This window comes from Melozone crissalis, unplaced genomic scaffold (genome assembly GCF_028551555.1).
Source record: "Melozone crissalis strain CALT ecotype California unplaced genomic scaffold, PUWL_Pcris_2 ptg000006l_1, whole genome shotgun sequence".
NCBI lineage: Eukaryota > Metazoa > Chordata > Aves > Passeriformes > Passerellidae > Melozone > Melozone crissalis.
In genome coordinates, this window is record NW_026535784.1 from 54432793 (window position 1) to 54454191 (window position 21399).

The 21399-nt window shown below is 42.7% G+C and overlaps 1 protein-coding gene across 1 annotated transcript; it reads left to right on the plus strand.

Annotated features, from left to right (window-relative positions):
• Positions 1-1362: 1362 nt before the first annotated feature.
• On the plus strand, positions 1363-20116 carry ABCG2 (ATP binding cassette subfamily G member 2 (Junior blood group)). Its single transcript, XM_054294535.1, has 16 exons — positions 1363-1426; positions 7087-7299; positions 8612-8671; positions 9157-9271; positions 10008-10160; positions 10595-10752; positions 11126-11277; positions 11759-11863; positions 12860-13107; positions 14766-14848; positions 15691-15780; positions 16387-16511; positions 17424-17578; positions 18465-18554; positions 19264-19361; positions 19849-20116. The coding sequence occupies exons 2-16, from the start codon at positions 7094-7096 to the stop codon at positions 19997-19999; spliced, it is 1989 nt and encodes a 662-aa protein (XP_054150510.1). The 5' UTR covers positions 1363-1426; positions 7087-7093; the 3' UTR covers positions 20000-20116.
• Positions 20117-21399: the final 1283 nt, after the last annotated feature.

Sequence of the window (21399 nt, forward strand, 5' to 3'; positions counted from 1 at the left end):
CCAGGCTGCAGACACACTCTCCCTGAACAAGATAGCAGTATTTCTGTGCCTCCTTGGAGACATGTGCACCTTTCCAAATGCCACTGGGACCATGCAATGATTTCACTAGCTGGTGGCATGCTTCTAAGTCTTATATAAATACAGTAGAGAGTTAATTATTATCAAGTCATTGATAAAAGAAAGACCAAAGTCTCAGAAGCATGGTTCATGAACAATTATATACTTACCCATCCCAGGTTACAGCTACATAAAAAGATCTTGCCCTGTGGTGTTTGGTCCAGGAGAGCTCTTATGGGTGCCCTTGATATTTAATAATTAGTGATGAGTCTTGCTAGGAAAAAGAGATTATTTAAAAAATCATGATTTTAAATGGAAACCATCCATAACGTGTACTCTTCTGTGTCATCTCCCAAGGAGAAAGATTGTGACTCCATGGGGTCATGCATTTGTCAAAGCTCTGGCAGAGCCCTCATGTGGTACAGTGCCCACAGAACTGAAAGAGTTCCTTCAGTATCCCCCAGAGTTTGTCCAAAATCATCTTTGGGGTTATTGGAAGCTACGTCTGTCCTGGAAAGCAAAACTGCATCACATAGGAGAAGAGGTATACCTGTCAGTGGTCCTGCTCCAAGTTAGCACAGCTCCTGGAAATCTGTGGCTGATGCTGCCCAGTAACCTCAGCTGGGGACCAGTGCTCCTACTTTGTATAACACGGGCTGCCTTACCTTTGGTTCTTTCCACAGCATCAATGTCATACCCACACACTGTGCTGTGAAAACCCCACTCTGATGGGCTCAGAAAAGCCTTTGCATTTTTGCAGGTATTTGGAACTGAAGGAAAATGTATCTGTCTCCAGGATACTGGGTGAGAAGATATCACAGCCAGCTGAGCGTTGTGTGACATGCCGTGCTGGGATTCACCCCACCCTGCCGGCTTTGCCAGCCCTGTTCTTGGCTGCAAGCCTTGGGCAGGTGGGGATGCTCTCCTTCACTGACAGTGTCCCCACTGTGGGCGTGGGTGGGTTGTGGCAGCTGCCGAGTTGCCCAGCCGAAAGGAGAAAAGGTGGAAGCGGGGCTCGCCCCGGCCCTGCCCTCCCTACAAAGGGAGAGGGCGGAGACTCGCGGGGGTGATGGAGCACAGCTGCGGGCCCGTCCTGCAGCAGGTGTGAGATGTGCGTGGCACTGCGCAGCCCTGCACGCTGAGCGAGCCTCGGAGCTGCGCCTCGGAGCTGTGTCGCGGAGCTGCGCCTCGGAGCTGCGCCTCGGAGCTGTCCCTCGGAGCTGCGCCTCGGAGCTGTCCCTCGGAGCTGTGTCGCGGAGCTGCGCCTCGGAGCTGTGCCTCGCTCCTCCCTTCCCCGGATCCTGCATCCCTCGCAGCGCCTCTGCCGCCTCCTCGGCAGCCCTGCGGCGCCGACCCGGACCTGCTGCTGGTGAGTGGATCAGGTGCAGCAGCTCAGCCCTTTTATTCAGGCAGGTTTAGCTCCATGTAGTGGCTTGCTCCCTCGTCCATGAATTGCTTGCACTGCCGTTGCTGTGGGATAATATTCAGCAGCTGGTCTTCTCCAACACCCAAGGAAACCGCAGCAAAACGCTCACCTGCCTTCTCCCGGCTTTTCAAGGGATTTTACTGGGAAGGCAAAAAATCAATGAAAATATGCTTTATAAAAGGTGGGGGTGCGGAAGCTTCAAGGCAGAAATTAAAACCAGTAAAAAAGTGAAAAATGAGAAAATTTTGCTGGAGCTGCTATTCTCAGTGCTCCCTCACGCACGTTAACATTTGTGCTCTTTTCATTGAAGGTAGATTACAAATCCGTGGTAAATAGGCTGGCAATTAATTTACAGATTGCCTCAATCGCATTATCCTCATTTACTCAAACGGTTTTAATTTCCTGCACATGTTCCTGAGAAAGAGGAATGTATGGTCCTGCCCCCTTTGCATCCCCACAGCCCTTCTCTGGTCAGTCACATCCCTGGAAATGGCTAAAGAAGGAGGGGAGAAAAGGTTCTGTGAATTTATATATATTGAAAGGTTACAGCTTCTCTGAATTTATATATATGTCTCAGAAGTCCAAAATGCACATACAGTACTGTTTCAACTTGCAGGCTGCAAGACCTAACTTTGTAACCACTAAAAATAGGAGAAATAATAGCACACTTAACTGCGGTTTCTCTGGCATGTTCAAGTATCCAGAAAAAAGAAAAAGACTGTTTTTAAAATGGTTTAGAGCATCTTCCTTTAGAAAATTATGCTGAAAGCTGCTTCTGTCTCTAAAACTCTTCCTCCTTAAGTAACTTCAATACTTATTCTCTATAGGGATAAAATCTATTGAGTATCTACTTGGATTTTAAAAAATGCACGTCTGAATTTTGCTATTTATAATTTTACTACCCCTCCTATAGTATTGTTCTTTATTGTGGGCTTTTTTTCTGTTTGAACTGGAAATCCCCCTGGTGCCAAAGGCTTTGCAGGAAGACTGACAGGAATAAATGTTCCTTATTTTGTTATATAGAAAATGTATCTTGAAGGACACAAATACATTTACTGAAACTGTTTGAAAGACTCTGCTGTGGAGTCAATCATGTTTGAATCAACTGAACTTTGTAGCACATTTTGTTATTGTTTGATGGTTTTGTTTAGCTCCCTTTTGTGTGTGTAGGAAAAAATGAAACTTTGTACTTTACAAGTCTCAGAAGAATACTCAGGAAAATGACCGTACTGAGACATTAATTTTACCTGTATTGAAACAGCGGGCAAAGAGATTTCTTGGTTGTTTTAAAAAAAGTAGTTTCATTTGCCACTAATAAAAGGTTAAATCTCTAGATCCAGTACTTTGTCTCCTGGCAAAATTTTTTGAGACTACATATCTCTGAAGAAAATTATTTTCTATTTGACCTGAGCTGAAATTATGCTGAAATCAGTGACAATAGAAATATTTCAAAACTATTTGGCAAAACGAACAAAATTTGCAAAATTTCCAGAGAGTTTATAAATTTTTTATTCTGCTGATGCAAAGTGTACTATACTCATGGCTGATACGATGAGAATATGTAACACTTTATTGAGATTAACAAATACTTCTGAATACAGCGGGAAGTATATGTTGTTATAGAATCTCCTGCTCATATCTGATCTAAAGTAAATATTTGTAAGCAATGGCAATGAAATCTGAGAAACTTAATTTAAAATTTGCATAGAAATTGATTTGATTAACATTCACATTTGTTGTTTCTTTGTCCTGTAAGTGTTCTGGCTTAAAACGTTTCATGGCTGTATGCCACATTAAACTTAAATAATTATTTTTTAACATATAGAATCTGCAGAATTTTAAGGATTCAATTTCTGAGGCGTGGTTGCAAACAGCTGACAATTACATTAGCTGTGAAGGAGCAGGACCCTCTGTTCCTCTGAAGTTTATTGCTAGATCAGAAATGGGAAGGTTGTTTTGTGACATACTAAACGGATTATCTCACTGCAACTTTTTACACCGCAGCAAAAAAGAGGCATCCCAAAAAGCAAAGCAAATCCAATGCCAGATTTTAGCACGAGTGCATATTCTCTGCTGTTTGCACTTCATCTTCTCCGAGCACACTGTTGGCTGAGATCCAAATGGCCGCTCCCAGAGGCTTCCACGGATCCCCCAGGCAGATCCACAGCGGACCCAGTCTCGTGTTGATGCCAGACCTGCTCTGAGGGAGAAGCAGGAGTCTGGGACTTCCCCAAGCCCCTTCCCACCAGAGGTGTGACGGCGGTCACAGGGGTCTTGAGGTGAAGAGAGAGGCGAGAATGTTGACCTCACGTTCAGAAGGCTTGATTTATTATTTTATGATATATATAATACATTGTAACTATACTAAAAAGAAAAAGAAGGAAAAGTTCTCAGAAGGCTAGCTAAGCTAAGAATAGAAAAGAATGAATAACAAAGATCTGTGTCTCAGCAGAGAGGGAGAGCAGCTCTGCTGGGAGTGGTCAGTAAATCCAAACATCCACAGGACACCAATCGCAGATCCACCTGTTGCATTCCACAGCAGCAGATAACCCTTGTTTACACTTTGTTGCTGAAACTTCTCAGCTTCAGCAGGAAAAATCCTAACCAAAGGATTTTAATGAAAAGATGTCTGTGACACAGAGGGAAGAAGAATGTCCAGAGCCCTGTCATCCTGCCAGACCAAGGAGTTGCTGTGGTGGAGATCTTGCAGTGGTTATGTCCCTTTCAGAAGAGAGCAGGCAACACGGATTTTATACAGCAGAAATAACCACACCAGCTCTAAGTGAATGAGCATTCTGCGTTTTTTTTCTGCTATAAATTTTAGTAGCTCTGCAAGTGTGAAATGCTATTTTCAGTATTAATGTAGCATTTGAAATAGATGGAGTTTTTTACTTTGATAAATGGCATGTCCTCAATAATACACTTTTTTTTTTCCTAAAGGAAGGAACAGAACACAGGTAAATCCATGTACCAGGTGTTCTACCTGCTGCACCCCACCCTGTCCCTGCAAGTGGCACAAGCACCCTGCAGCCAGGAAGGGCTGTGACAACTTAAACCTGAGATCCAGTGAGACCTGAATCCAACCTCTGCTCACAGCTCCCTGTAGTTAATGTTTTCCCAAGGGACAATAGCAAAGAATGTTGTTTTTCTCTGGAAATTTGAGTTATCAAGCCTTCCTGAACTGGAAGTTTCCTGCTGACAGCTGTATTAAATAGCCATTTAGAGACTGTTTGCTATAGATATACATAATTCTTCCCATACCTGATTTAATTATATAGCTTCTACACACATTTTTGCAAGGAAGTGTACAATCTCATCCTATCTTGATTGATAGACTAAATTTGACTACAACAGACTGTTCTTAGGGACAACACTGTAAAAGCAGCATGATCCTTCACTTGTGAAAGCAGTTTCTGATTCTCTGCTTATTGTCTACCTGTCTAGTTCAATCTGGAAAAATTAATTTCTTCAATTGCTAAAAAAAAGGTTTAATTCCTGAAGAGCATTTCAGAAATTTCAGTGCAAGCACTGAGCTAGGTTTTTATACTGGTCTTTGGAAAAAAAGACCAAAAACAAACAAAACCAAATTAAACAAAGAAAAATGTAACCATTCTGTTGATTATGTCTGACATCAAACTCTACCTCATTTTTTTCTCATTTGGTCATAATGTTGCATCTGTAATACTGAAATATTAAGGTGAGCAAAAAATGTGATCAAGCAAAATACTGATCCAAATACTTTATATATGTAATGATATATCCAGGTCATAGTCACACTGTCTCCTGACTTCTGCACTCTGTGCTGCTGGGTTATCCAACAGCTCAAGGGATTTTCCAGTGCCTACATGTGGTGTTGCCCCTGTGGTTGTGTATTTGGCACCTAGATCAGCAAATATCTGCTCAGGACTAGGTGAGACTTTAAGTGATGGGTTCCCTCTGCAGCTCTGAATGCATGTCTCTAATTTACCAAAGCATTCTTTCAAAGGCAGTGATCGATGTCCAGACAGATTAACCTAGACACTGCAGGAAAAATAGCCATGTAAAATTACTTGTCCTCCTCCAGGCAGGTAAATCTTCTCTGGCACCAGCGAGAGTGGATGCAGTTTTTCAGTAAAAGGCCTCTATATTTTAAATGTTGCACATTTGATTGATGTTTAACTTACTCAAAATGCATTTCAGCTAAAATTAAAGCTAGATCTATTGTAATTACATTGCAAACATGGTTTATTTGCACTGGGCCAAGATTACTGGCTACTAAAACATTAAGACCTTATATTTTTGTCAGCACAGAAGAGTGCAGCTTTTCAGAAGAGGCAGTCTTGGGCTAGATTTGAGATAGTACCACTGGGAGACAGATGAACCAGCCTTTATGTGGAGATAGGCTGGTTGCTGAATGTTGAGCTTCCAGAGGTTTCACTGTGCTGATAGCCACCAAGGAGAGCTCAGCTGTCTGTCAAGCACCCTGAGCAAACTGACAAGATAAGTGCTTGCATTTGGGCTTTTATATGACCATATGAGCCTGTTAGATTAAATGGCTTTTTTTTCCCCCCAGTGCTCTTTTTACTGACAGCTCTCAAATTCATTCAGCATGTCTGAAATTGTGTCATGATTTGCCTCCTTTCTTGCTGTGAGCAGTGTAACTATGCTGAGGGAGAGGACTGGTCACCCCAGAGCTCCCCGCTGATCACCTTCCCTCCTGATTCCCAGGAACTATTGCATTGTTAACTTTTCCCATAGTGATATTTAAAGTAACTAGGCTCTGATGAGTCAACATGTTATACAGAGAGGCCAGACTCTGCCTCTCCCCCAGATGACCCTTAAGGAGGAGCAAAGGGGACAAAGGTCTGCGTGCACAGGGACAGCCAGGGATGCTCCACTGTGCAAGTGGATGGCTCACAGGCAGAAGCCTGGCTAATGAGAGAGGTGAGATAACTTTAATTATTCCACAACTACCTTCTCACATGGAAAGCAAACCCAAGGAAGAGAATTACTTGGCAGCAGTGTCAGTTTCCATGTTTCTATATCCTTCACAAAATAATTTATATTAATAGAACAGTTGCTACCTGTGGCCAGGTGCTGCTGCTGAGGGGTAGTTGGAGGGGGAGGATTCTGTGGGAAAGGATTGTAGGGGTAGTTGGAGGGGGAGGATTCTGTGGGAAAGGTGGTGCTGTGGCAGACACAGCCACTTCCAGCTGCTGAGGCAAAGTTGAGGCTGTCAGGGATGCTGATAAAGCTTCTTTGGAAACATGTAAGAAAAGGCAAAGGATGTTGTTCAGCAACTGTGAGAGATGAGTGAGAAAATGTGGGAGAAACAGACCCTAGAGAAGTCCAAGTGCCAGAGCAGATATTCACCTCAGAGGGCAGCTGGGTGGGCAGCTGTGGTCTCCCAAGGTCAGCCCACCCTGCAGACCAGCAGGGTGGAGGGAAACTCAGCTTTGTGTCATCTCCAGGTCTGAGCCCAAAGGACCAAACCTTCCTATCCAAAAGAGATAGATGGGCCTCTTGCAGCCCCACCATGGGCCCCGTGCCAAACACTGAGCCCAAAACACACCTTTCCTCTTCATACTGAATCAAATCTTCTGTTTCCTGTGTTTCATGTCCAGAGGAAAGATGGCAGAAGACCAGCCACACCTGTGTATTCAGATGTCAGAATCCAGTACAAATGGCATTCCCAGTAAAACGCAGCCCTTGCCAGATTTGGCTGGCAGGGCAGGAAGCGTGCTTACCTTCCACAACATCTGCTACCATGTGAAGACAAAGACTGGGTTCCCGTGTTTCCGAAAAACCACCAAAAAACAAGTTTTGAAAGATGTCAAGTACGTATTTAAACATCCCATTAGAGTACCTGTAAGTTTTATTTCTGTCCGGAGAGTTGACTTCACTCATGTCACTGAGCCATACAGCACAACATGCAGACCAAGGTTTAGAAAAATTATGTATATGTGTGGTTGCTTTGTATTTGCTGTCAGCTGTGCTAAAGCCCAGGTGCCCAGTCCCTGGGCTGAGCCTGTACATCAGAGAGCACACTTCCTTTGGCCCTGGGCATACAGTCCGCCTGGCTCCTACTGCACTGGGCACACCAGCCAGCTCTGCTTGCTCTGCACTGCCTGGGAATCCTCCCACTGTGCCAGGGTGTTTAGCTGAGATACCAGCAGCCTGTCCTTTGTGGTTGTCTCCTTCCCTTAGGTGGCCTTGGGAAAGGTTAATTTTTTGGGGGGGTTAAACTTAAAACATTTAACACATTAATATTAGTGAGGGTTAGGTTAACTTTCAGAGATGTAAAGGTTTCTGGAGTTTTGGCATTTTTTGTTGAGTTATTTTGCGGTTTTTTCCCCAACAGCGAGCACTACTGCAATAAAGCAGTCATGTCACTATGGTCTTTGTTCAATAATCAGTGAATAAACTTGCCCATTCACAGCTCAGTAGTTAAACTCAGTGCAAGGCATTGGCATACAATATGCCATTCCAAGTCACCCATGACTTTCAGCTCCCTAACTCCAATTTGTATCATAAATATTTACCCTTTTTTGTAGCTCTGTCTACCCTACTCTTTGCCCAGGGAATTTCCACGAAACATGAGCTCTTAAAGGCTTTATTGCTTTCCTCAAAAGCCATATGTTGTGGTACCTCAGTTGACTAACATGGGTCATTTGTGACATTTGCCATCTGGCTTTTGAGTTTCATGGGGCTTTAATGTCAGATAAAGAGAAACTATCTATTACATTTTAAGCACAGACAAATCCCTAGTTTATTCTGACTACAGGGACTGTTATTCTCTCTGTTGAGAGAATACCTTTAGAACTGAGTATGGTTAAAGCAAGTGCGTGCTTCTCTTGTAGATACCCATGTGGTAAAAATACATGTACAGATTTTGCTACATTTTCGTCATGTTTCTGTTCTGTCTTATTATATGATTATTAGTTTTTCTTGAATTAAGAATAAAAAGTTAAGGTGAAGTCTGATCTTAAATATTGCTTGTGATTAGGCAGCTTCATTAATTCCAAAATTAATGGCATGCAGAAAGTAGTTGTACAGATAAATTACATTCAACTGGTCTACCAGTTGAAAAAGGCAAAGAAATAACCTCACCCTAACTATTAGGTAAAACTTATCCATTTTGTCTTACAGTGGCATCATGAAACCAGGATTGAATGCAATTTTGGGACCCACTGGCAGTGGTAAATCTTCGTAAGTGCCCCCTTCACCCACCACAGAAATTGCACCAAGGAGAAAGTGAAATTGTACACATTTAGCAGTAGTGGCCTTCTCTTTCAGAGAAAGATTGAGTTTTTATTTAGGGCTGTGTAAGTCTCACTGTTTTCTGAGAAATACTTGAATTCCAAAAGACAGATTATATGAGAAAGGCGAAATTCAGTTTTAGTCCACAGTCTACTGATAGTCACTCCTTATTCACCATTCTGCTAATGTGTAACCAGCTTGAGGATAAACTCAAATTATTGAAAAAATGGACATGGACCTGCATGGATCTCATTTCCTTAGGAAACCAGGACAAAAGAAACTCAGTCCTTGAAAGTTGCTGGGGGTTTTCTAGATTGCAGAAATTGAATTTGATCTGCTTTTATGTAGCTGTTCTTTCCATGAGCTGGGTTTGAAGTTCAGAGAGCTTTGCCTCCTGTACATTCATCTGACAAAGTAACCAACTTTTCCTTTAGGCTACTGGACATTTTGGCTGCAAGGAAGGATCCCCATGGACTCTCTGGTGACATTTTGATCAATGGAGCTCCCCAGCCCGCCAACTTTAAATGTACCTCTGGCTATGTGGTACAGGTAAGTAATTTTTATCTGTGGATTCTATTGTAAGAAGTTGCTGCTTTGTTGCAAATACCTTGCCTTCATCCAAGAATCAATGAAAACTCCTTAAAATTATGTCAACATGTTACAGAAAGGTGGTCTCTCAAACCACATGTAAATCTCAACTTCCCACAACTGGCAGGTTCCCTTTGCAAGAGACAAGCAAATGGTATCTTAAAACCTCCCCTCCATCCTCCTTTGACCAAACAAGTTTGGATGCTGAACACCATCGCCCTAACCCACACGGACCCAACCTCTCTTTACCTTCCCTCTTTTCTCCCTCTCCTCACCTGCGGTGGGCTGAGGCTGCACGGGCACACACACTGTGAGAATGACCTGAGCTGTAGCTGCTCCCTAACTCCCTTCAGCCCCTGAGTCTCTCCCTCAACACCTCCAAAACACTGAATAAGGTAAGAATACATAAGGGCCTGTTTTCAGTGCTTGCCTGTTTATGTATTTTTATATCATGCATGATGGACACTGTTCCTATGTGGCGTTGCTTTATGAATTAAGGCAAATATAATTACGTGCATGAAATCCAAACTCTTCCATGACACGGGCATTGAAGATGCACCTTACTGCATGTTCTGGCTGCTGCTACTGTCCCTCTGCATGCAAGGACTGCATAAGACATAGGTAGATACAGTTCTCAGAGGAATAAACAGAAACTGCTGAGCAACCACCAAGTATCTACCCCTTTTTTTAAATGAAGGATGATGTGGTCATGGGAACCCTGACTGTAAGAGAAAATCTGAAGTTCTCAGCGGCACTCCGCTTGCCAAAGTCAGTGAAGGAACAGGAGAAAAATGAACGAGTGAATCAGATCATCAAGGAACTGGGCTTGAGCAAAGTTGCAGATTCCAAGGTAAGGCCTGTAAACATGTTACTTAAAATGTAGTAAGTGGTTTATTAATTAACCAAATGAGTCATCATGGCAGATTTAAAAAAAAAAAGTCAATTTCAACAGGATGTTTCAGCAATAAAATAATTAGTGACATTTCTGTATGGAGACTTGTACAGACGGTGCTGATGCTGCCATATGGTACTACATTGCAGGTAAAAAGAAAGGGAAAGGCAAAGGTGAAAGGGAAAGTTAGTGGTTGGAGAAAAAGATGAGACCTCAAGTAATGCTAACATTAAGAACAAGGATGTGTGTAAAATAACATTTACATCTGCTTCTGAGTGTAGAGCCAGAATTTCTCACAACTCTCCCCAGATATTGCCATGTGGGTACAATACTGTTTGTTGAAGGATTTCTTCTTGGGCCAAACAAGACAAGTTTCTTGGTTTTTTTATTAGGTTGGTACCCAGTTCATTCGTGGGGTATCTGGAGGAGAGCGAAAAAGGACCAATATTGGGATGGAGCTCATCACGGATCCTGCCATCTTGTTCTTGGATGAGCCAACCACGGGACTTGATTCCAGCACTGCTAATGCTGTCCTACTGCTGCTGAAAAGGTGGTGGCCTTAGAAACAGCTTCCTGTTCTCAGCACTCCGCTCTGCTAGACTTCGGTTGTATTTGACTTGAATTACAGTCCAAAGGAGCAAACAGGGAATTCAGACATGTAATTATTTACCAGTGAGCCAAGGATGTGAACGGAGTAGGAAAAAAACTGAATGAATTCTCTCTCTCCAAAGTGAGAATTCTTTTCTCATACAGACACTGTAAATACGACCTAAATATTTTTTCTTTTTTTTTTCTTTCTTCTTCCTTCTCTGGCATACCAAGTTAATCAGACTTCACCAAGACTTAACTGAACTTTCAAATGCTCTTATCTAAACACTGAATCAACTTGCAAAGCTGACATCTCTGTCATTCTTCACATTCAGGATGTCAAAACAAGGAAGGACAATCATCTTCTCCATCCACCAGCCTCGGTACTCCATATTCCGACTGTTTGACAGCCTGACACTGCTGGCTGCAGGGAGAGTGCTGTTCCATGGGCCAGCCCAGCACGCCATCGAGTACTTTCAGTCCATTGGTGAGCACTACTTCCAGCAGGGCCAACCTTTGGTTTGCACCAACTCGAGGGCAATGCCCATAGCTCTGGGCCAGAATTGGACACGGTGTGTCCAAGCAGGTCCAGTATTTTAACAGGCTGAGCGCTTCTCTGGGTGTTTCTCCTCTTGGCCCTCATGTGGATTTGGATGAGCTGTTCCTGGTGCATCTTAATTAGAGGAAGCCTGGGCTAGGGCTGGGAAGAGCACGGGGCTAGCTGTCACCTCGCTTTTGCTGATGGTGCTGCTTGGCAGTGCCGCTCATCCCTTAAGAGAGTGTGGACTTCCCAAAGGCTGCCATGCTTTGGGGCAGGCTGCTCCATGGCAGGATGTGTGGCTGTGCTCTTGACAGCCAAGCATGGTCCTTGGCCACTCACACAACCCCACGCAGGGCTCAAAACGCTGTCACCACAGTGTCAGTGTCACCACAGTGTCAATGTCACCACAGTGTCAATGTCACCACAGGCTACCAGTGCGAGCCCTACAACAACCCCGCCGATTTTTTCCTGGACGTCATCAATGGAGACTCCACCGCCGTGGCAATGAGCAAGGCTGATGACAGCAATACAGGTATGAAACCCATAGCTGAGTCAAGTTATCCTCACATGTGTGGGAATGGGGATTAAAAAACTGTTTTGGTAACTCTCAGCACACAGAAAGAGCTTCTTTCATCTTCAAGGCAAACCAGCTGAAATCCTGCAGAAGCAGAGATGATAAACCAGGATAATTGTTCCAGTTAAGGACATCATTTGATGCAGTTATGACTTGACCTTTTTACCTAATGTAACAACTTTTCTGTTAGGAAATTACTGTTTTCCTTCCTCTGAGCAGGGTGGGAAGGGGTAGACATAGGGTACCACTGTTCATCTGATGTTTCTCTGAAGTTGTGCTAAGGCAGAAATTATCCCCAAACTAATGAATCAGCTCTCACCTATTTTTTGGAGCATGGTTTCTCATACTTTGCTGCTGCCACTCAGTAATAGCTTACTCTCTTTTCACAGGAGTGAAAAGGCAAAGGAAGTAATGAATATGCTGTGTGTCCAAGCACATTTTCACTATACCTTTACCAAACAAGCAGCCATCGCTTTACAAAAGTGCTCTGATCAGGGTCTAGCAAATATTATGGCTGGCAGATATGACACATTGCATCTGTCATTGCAAAAGCTCACACTATACCACAGTTCAGAAAAAAAGGAGGTCCAGCTGAAATTTATATATGACCAAAGTGGATTAATGCAGGATTACCTGGATCTAAAAGTCTGGAAAGTCCAGGATTATGTCATTATCTGTGAAACACATCACTTACAGAAGCCTCTGGGGACAAAGGGGATGTAAAAATCACTTTTTGATTAAAAGCCATGTTGCAACTCCATGGGCAGACAAGGGTTTGCCTTGTCAGAGAGCTGAGAGGCTGCCGCTGCTTGTGGGACAGGTTGCACAGGCAAACACAATTTTTTTATCTTATTTATACCAATTCTTTTGAACTGTCCTATGGGACTGAGTGCACTGAATCACTGGAACTACGTGTACATCTTAATTCTTCTGTTTTTTTAATCTTTCCAGCAGAGAGAACTGAAGAATATTCTGAATATGATAAGACCTTGGCTGAGCAATTAGCAGAAAAATACTCCAACTCTGCCTATTACCGAGAAACAAAAGAACATTTAGAGAGCATTTCTTCAGGAAACAAAAAGAAAACCAAACCACTTTTCCGGCAAATCACATATGCCAATTCCTTCCTCCACCAGCTGAAATGGGTGTCCAGGCGCACATTTAAAAACCTGATAGGAAACCCTCAGGCTTCCATAGCTCAGGTAAGGCTATTTGTATCTATGGTTTTGTGATATATGTTGAATTTATTTGGCTCCTGGAGTATTAGATAAGTCACGGGGATGGTTTTGCCTCTTGATATCTTGACTGCAGTAAGCATCTGAAGAAAGAGTGCTCAAGGTCTAGGAGTCTGAGGATAAAAGGTGTTCTGAATGCTCCCAAATGTGGGACTGCTCAGTAATTAATTTTGGACTACTGAAAGGCTTTGGGAGGTAAGACCTGTCCTAGCAGGGTATTCTGCTGCTCCCAGCCAGGAGCACATTATGTCCCAAGAAGTTTCACACGTTTGCTCGAGAGCATTCTTCAGATTTGACTCTAATTGCCCCGGCTTGGCACTGTGGGGTTTGGCCTCAAATCCTCTCCCCCGCCAGGAAAAGTTAACAGACTGTGTTTGCGTACTTCATTAAACTTCAACACAAAACTAAATGCTGGTAGTTGGCTCAAGTGCAAAAATTTTTTTGCAGCCCTGTAATGTGTGTGCTGTTTGGTTATTTGACTGTTCAGATTGGTGATGATGTCTTCTGGACAAGATGTCATGAAGTCCACAATGGGGTTCAGCACCCACCATGAAAGATAATCACTGGCTCTGTCAGTGCTGCTTTTTCTGAAGGATCAGAACCAAAAATGTTGACTCCTTCAGAGTTGCACATTGATTTCAAAATGAAGAAAGTCCAGCTGGTGTCTGCAGAGTGACTAATCCTCAGGAATCCCCTAATTCATGGGCCAAACTCTGCTACCACAGCGCCACCAAAACTCCCACTGCAATTCTCAGCAATTCGGGAGGGGCCAATAGAAAAGTTGGCCTGTAGCCAGGGGTATAAATTAACTTCATCATGTTTTATATAATGAGGGAATTATATAATGAGGGTTGGTGTGGAGGTAAAACAAGTCCAGAGTCCCCGAGGTCAGAAGGCTTTGAGTGTGTGTGTGTGCCTGTAGGTTGATATTATGGGGATCCTTAATTGCTTTGTAAAAGCTTGACCTTGTGACAAGAATTAGACTCTCAAGAAACTCCTTCATAGCCCAAGGTTAATGGTCCTGACTTGTTTCTCACAATCTTTCTTATCTCCCCACCCTCATCAGGGGTGGATTTGTCCAGCATTCTTTGAGGGGTCCATGCCTCATTAAGCCTTTTTTTCATTAATCTGCTCCAAATTGGTCTTGAAATGATCCCTGCTTTCCTCTGCAACTGGCTCAGAACCTGAATTATCCCTGACATTTGCTCCTTTCGGCAGGATCTTAGCAAGAGAAGGTACCAAGGATCAAGTACTTTATGGTGTTAAGATTCTTGCATTGCTCAGGCTTAGAAGTGACAGAACTGCCTGATACCATTGTTTTCCTGAGATTTTTTTGTCATTTGCATTTAGCATTTAAAAAGTGTGATGCACCCACTTCAGTCTTTTAAGTAAGTCCTGTTATCTCTGCTATTTAAATAGTTACAGACTGCAAATATCAGCATATCTGTAGCCCTGTTGTAGCGTCTCCTTACAAACAATCCCATGGGGAAGATGTATGATAGAGCCCAGTAACCACACACTGTGGAGCATGAGAATAAACTGTCATCCTCATCCTGGCACTCAGGAAAACCTTTGAAGCAATAAGAATGATACTTCCCCTCCTCTTTTCTCTTTTTCCCATTTAGCTTGGTATTACAGCTCTTCTGGGACTGGTTGTAGGTGCCATCTTCTTTGGGCTTGAGGAGAGCTCTGCTGGACTACAGAACAGGTCAGTCAGTCTAGGCAATGGATGTTTGAAAACTTGATAAAGCTCCCTTTAAAGGAGCTTAATACCTCTTTAAAGCAAATGCTTCCCTTCACATGAGTAAGGCCAGGCCTGTGTGGCTTGGAAGTGAGGATGTGATTTTGTTCCTCCAGCAAGGTCCCTGCAGAACTGAGGGTGTTAAAATATACAGACTTGTGGCTACATAAACCTAGGTAACTAAAGTTGTAATCTTGCAACTGTTTCTACTCACACACTTGAATTTACCAGCAGTAAGAGATTTTCAAATTATGCTGCTCTATGTATCATTTTGACAGCTGTATGACCTGGCCTGACCTGACACATGAGTTTGCCACTATGAAACCTCTGGGTTCTTAATCCCATAAGACTTCATAGCATTTGTTTAAAAACAACCCAGTTTTAAATTGAGTAGGAAGTGCCTTAAATTTTTGTGGAAAAGGTTAAAAATACTTCTCACACTCTTTATTTGGTTCTTCTCTACTTGCAGCAGACAAATGCTTCACCATCTGAGAATGTGAAGGAAATTACATCAAGGAAAAAACCAAACCACAGCCCCTCAAAAGAAACCTCAGTTGATTTTCTATATTTTGGCTGCATCAGAGAATGTGCTATCATTGCATGTCAAAACCAAATAATGACTGTACCACATCTATGTCAGGCTTGTTACAGATTCAGACTCATGGCCAAGAGTTTTCCATGGATTTTGGGATGGAAGGTCAAGCATTGCTAAACTTCAGGAACTGCACGTGGATTTATGTACTCTGTTGTGGAAACACTACATTCACATCCCATTTTAAATAACAGCTCACTGTTTTGCTATTTTGCAGAGTGGGTGCAATGTTCTTTCTGACCACCAACCAGTGTTTCAGCAGTGTCTCAGCTCTTGAACTCTTTGTTGTAGAAAAGAAGATATTTATGTAAGTAAAGCATACAAAAAAGATACCAGACTCTGCTGTTAGACTGTGAGTTTTTCTGACATGCTGTAAATGTCATTTAAGTACAGTCAGTGAAGAATTTTCAAATTATTTCAATGAAAGTGCTCATTGCAAATTTACTCTCTTAGTCTATCAGTGAGTTGTCTGCAAACCCCTCAAAAGGTACCTGTGATTACAACTGGCTTCGAGTGTAATATTATTGACACAGCTGGTAAAAACCCCTTGAATACTCAATGTTGGCATTGATTAATAATGTGTCACTTGCTAGTGAGGGCAATAAAAGTCATCTAACTGGATTCTTTAAAGCTATGCTGTATAAAATATGGAAATTATTCAAACTTTACACTCTCTCTTGATGACATGAGACATAAATTTACTAAAAATTATGTGCACAAATACCCATGTTCACTTGCACATGAAAATGTCACCAGTTCTATACTGTATAGGCTTACTGGACAGCTGCAGTATAGCCCAAGTATAAAAGATTTTCTTCTAGTTTGAGCTAGAATACATTTGTCAAGGGGTGAAAATCAAACTGGTTTTTAATGGTTAAATTTGTAGTGCGCTGTACCTATCTGTGTGTTCCAGGCATGAATATATCAGTGGGTACTACAGAACATCTGCATACTTCATAGCAAAGCTAATGGCTGATTTAATACCCATAAGGACCATGCCCAGCATCATCTTCACCTGCATAGTTTACTTCATGCTAGGCAAGTATGGTCTCCTACAGTCTCATTCCAACCCCCCCAATAAATCATGGCATGTCCATCTTACAGATGTGTATGCATACATGGATATTTATATAAGCTAAATCCCTACACTGGCATGGCATTGGCTACTGAGCTTACTTTTAGCACACCATGTTGTTTTCTACAGAAAAGACACAAAGATTAAAACATTCATCAGAGAATCTGTGACATGTCTCATCTTCACTGCCCTTAGAAGGAAGCAATAACCTTTACAACATTGTTTTCATTTATTCCTTTTCATCTATGGCCTTCTTGGCTTCTGATGACTCTTACAAGATACTTTTCCGATCCTTGCAAGAATACCTAAAAGAAAAGGTTTTGTTTTAAGATCTTAATACTGTGTGAATTAATACCAGTTTGTTGGCTTTGGTCTGAGTTTTTACCCTAAGGAATAGGAAACAAGGCCACATCAGCAAGAGGCTCTCAGACTGTGAAACTGGAGAGAAACAGACCTTGCTACTGAATCCATAACCACCTCAAAGCTGCTAGGTTTTTTAGGAGAGCTCTCTGCTGGGAGCTAGTGAAATGATGTACAGCTGATTCTCATGGAAGTGCACTGGAAGTTTCTCCTTTGATGGACAACTTGCAGCCACTTTGGATTGTGAAGTACTGTACTTCCACACATTCTACTACCTTCAGTCTTACTGCAGTATTGGGCACACTACCCATTCATCCTCTCTTCCACTGTCAAGACAGACACATAAGGGCTGTCACAAGCACCACAGCAGTCTTGGGTCTCAGTGACACAGCCTGTGCTGGCAGACAAGATGTAATTTGTAAGCAGGACACACTAGGAAAATCACAATAATGTTCAGGTTATGGCAGAGCTTTCAGCAGGATCATTCTGAAGCCCTTCTTGTTCTGATCTTTAAGGTTTGAAACCAACAGCAGAAGCCTTCTTTATAATGATGTTCACTCTTATGATGGTGTCCTACACAGCCACTTCCATGGCACTTGCCATTGCAGCAGGACAGAGCGTGGTCACTATAGCAAACCTACTCTCGACTGTTGCATTTGTTTTTATGATTGTGAGTAGCACTTTTCAGTTCTCTAGTCTGGATCATGAAATCCCAGAAATGCTGAAATTCAGAAATCCTACTAGCATGGAGTTCAGCTGAATTCTGCAAAAAGTCTGTTGGGGTTAACATATCCTGATTTGTTCTGGTTTGAGTATCCTGATGCTGTGGGGTGGAATATTTGTCCTCTGAAAGAATAGTAAGTGAGGGGCTGGAGGGCTGGGTGTGAGGAGGAGAGTCGTTCCTCTGACTTCTTCTCTGGGCTCTTGCAGACAGAAAACTGCCTGGAAAGTAGGAAAGCTGCTTAGGGCTACATTTCATCCTCTCTCCCTTAACTTTGTGAAAGGCAAAGGTGTCTGACTGAGAGCATGACCTGCAGCCCCCTGTTTTCTGAGACCACAAGCCCAGCTGTCCTCCCCAGCTGCAGGCCCCACCTTGGGCATGTTACACTGGGCAACACACAGCCACAGTCAGGAGACTGGCACTTACGATGAGGCAGAGCTGAACCTACAGCCAAAATCCACATTGCCTCAGACTCAGGGCACTCAGGCAAAACCCAGAGCAGTCCCACACTGAGGAGCAGCAGAGAGTTCATATGAACCTCTGTGGGACCCCTAGACAGGAAGTGTGTGGGTTTACTGCACAGGGGAAAGCATTCCTTGTTACTTGTTTTGGGGGAAGGACCTGAGGTTATGGCCCAAGCTTGATAACATTTAAATCCTTCCCTTTTGTTCTTCTGCTGGAAGAGTTTCTTCCTCTAGGAATGCTTTCCCATTCCTTTTTCTGTGAAGAAACAAAGTCAAGAGCTAGAGAAGGACCCATGATAAAAGCATGTAATTTGTAATCTGTTTTTTTTCTTTTTGTTATGGCTTTTTTTTTTTGTAAACATTGCCTCTAGATTTTCTCTGGGTTGCTGGTCAATCTCACAAGCGTCATGGCCTGGCTCTCTTGGCTCAAATACTTTAGCATCCCTCGCTATGGAATGACAGTAAGTGCTCTGATTTTCTGCGTACAAACCTGGAAATGGTTGGCTAGAAAGGAATGTCTTGAATCATGGTAATGAAATCTTCACACTTGGTGGCCTAACGAGCAAAAGGAAAGCTAATTAAGCACAACAACCTTGGAGTATTGTGCAGTGTCTTGAAACAAGAAGGGCTTCTCATCAACTAGCACCAATTGCTGTTCAGAAGAGCTCATTTCAGTAATTTGGAAATACCTCATATGAGAGACACAACTGCTACATTCACTGGACTTCAGCTGGCAGAAATGTTTCAAAGTAAAGAACAATGTTATCCCCACCCAAAAAAGTAAAAATCTCCTATTTGTCTTTTCCATCAATCAAACAAAAATTTGTCAGGCTAAAGCTTTTCTCCTACTTTGCAAAAATTTAAGTCAGAGTGATGTTTTGCAGAGAAATTTGGGCTTTACTGTGTCTGTGCAGAAATATTCTGGCCTGGGAGAAGTGGTAAAGCCTGTTGTGGTGCATGCTTTACCAGGGGTGTACAGGCTATATACATCCCTTTCTTAAAAGAAAAAAAAGAACTCTGCTACTTTGCTAAAAAATGGGGATTTGGCAAATATAATAGTGATACCAGCACATTTTTAGGATTACTTTAATTGCATTATTTCTCATCTTATTAATGTATCACTCCTTTAACTACTACTTTCTGTTGTCATTGTTTCTTTTATTTTAAAAGGCTTTACAGATCAATGAGTTGCCTGGTCTGAACTTCTGTGGCAGCAGTAACAGCACAGTGTTGAACAGTGGCGGTAGCTATCGAGAGACAGGCCGCATGTAAGTATCGTGGTACACTGAAATGAATCCCACCAGCAGCAGCCTTAGAAGTCCTAGAACATCAGTCTGAGTATCAGAGATACTCACTGATGATCAGAGAATCTGTGAGCTTTTACATGGAAAAGGAACCTTTGATTGGGTTTTTGCATTCCACTGCATGGAACATTCTGCTTGTTGGCATATTTAGTATTTATGACACTAGAAATACCTCGTATTATGCTTCTTACCTTTCTTCAAACTGTATTTAGTGAGAGCTATGCACACACACACAATTGTACACCCTCACAAAATCCATTTCATCTTCCTATGTGAAACTGGAGCTACAAGAAAAGCAAATTTACGATGGAAAATTAACCACTGACACATGGTGCTTGCCCGGCCTACTACACGCATGCAACCACATTACAACTTCTAGAGACCTTCCTAGATCGTGCTGAGTGGGTTATCAAGTGACTAAGCTTATCAATGTGTGTGCATTTATCTGCAGGCCATGTACTGGAGAGGAGTATCTGGAGAGTCAAGGCATCGATATGAGCACCTGGGGGCTGTGGCAGAACCACCTGGCTCTGGCCTGCATGACACTCATCTTCCTCACCATCGCCTACCTCAAACTGCACTTCATGAAGAAGTTCTCTTAAAACCAGAGGGAAAGGCGCAATTCCCACTGTTCAGCAGTTTGCTGAACGGATTGTGCAACTGACTTGATTATTTTTAAGGAGACATTTCTTTGTACTTTTATTATTACCCAAGTCAACAACATGAATGCCATCCTTGTATAATAAATACTTGCTGTTAATTTACTCTGTCAAAATGTCTAGCATTTGTCTAACAATGTCTAACATTTCCTCTGTGCCACAGAGGAAAAGAAAAAGTGTACAGCTGTTCATTTCCTCAAGACACTGAATCAGTCTTTCTGCATGTTCTAGCTATGATCTTGTCAAACACTATATCTAATATTTAGTGGCTTAACCTGAAATAAATAGTTCCATAATTTAATTAGCACCTACCCTCACCAGGAAGAAATTAAGTCTAAAATGATGCTTATCAGGACGCCAACACAATCTCAGCTGCTTATGTGGTCACGGGATATGTGAGACAGGGACAAAATTACTTTAATCCCAGTGCCTTTTTTTATTTGGGAATCATTACTGCTCTAGAATGTACTTATTGATGCCATCAAGCCTTTCTTGCCTCAGTCAAGTGGTAGAAGCACTGTGTTTTTAAATAAAGGTGTTGTTCTTACACGGCCAGTTCCCATGATCCTTTCCTGAAATTTGTATCTCCTCTGCAAAAGTGCAAGTCATCTTCACTGTCTCATTAGTGCTGCTATCAAGAGTAGTTCTTAGTAATTTTTATGGGGACCAATTTCAAGTGCATGACTAAACAGGATGGCAGCACCTTTGTAAAAGTCCATAGATTGGAGCAATCACTTCCTGGCAGGCCAGCTTTTCCCTGGCCACGTGCAGCAATGCTAGCTCATCTCTTTTTTATCTGCAGAGTTATGCATACTAAAGGCACAATAATGCACAGAAGACAACTTTACAGACTTTACAGCTCTTTCTTGGGTTGTTGTTGTTCATCTTGTTGCTCCTGCAGTGTTTGCCCCAGCTTGCGTAGGCCACAAAAAAAATCTTACAGGACCTTGTTTCTGTAAGAGATTTAGAAACATGGAATAGCCTGAATGGGAAGGGACCACAAGGATCATCGAGTCCAACTCCTGGTCCTGCACAGGACATCCCCAAGAGTCACACCCTGTGCCTGAGAGCATTGTCCAAACACTTCTTGAACTCTGTTGGGCTTGGTGCTGTGACCACTTCCCTGGGGAGCCTGTTCCAGTGCCCAAACACCCTGTGGGTGAGGAACCTTTTCCTGATATTTAGTCTAAAACTTCCCTGACACAGCTTCAGGCCATTCCCTCTGGGTTCTGTCATTGTCTCCCCAGAGAAGGGATCAGGGCCTGCCCCTCCTCTTCGTCTCATGTGGATGTTGTGGACTGAGTTGGGGCCTCCCCTCAGTCTCTTCTTTTCCAGGCTGAGCA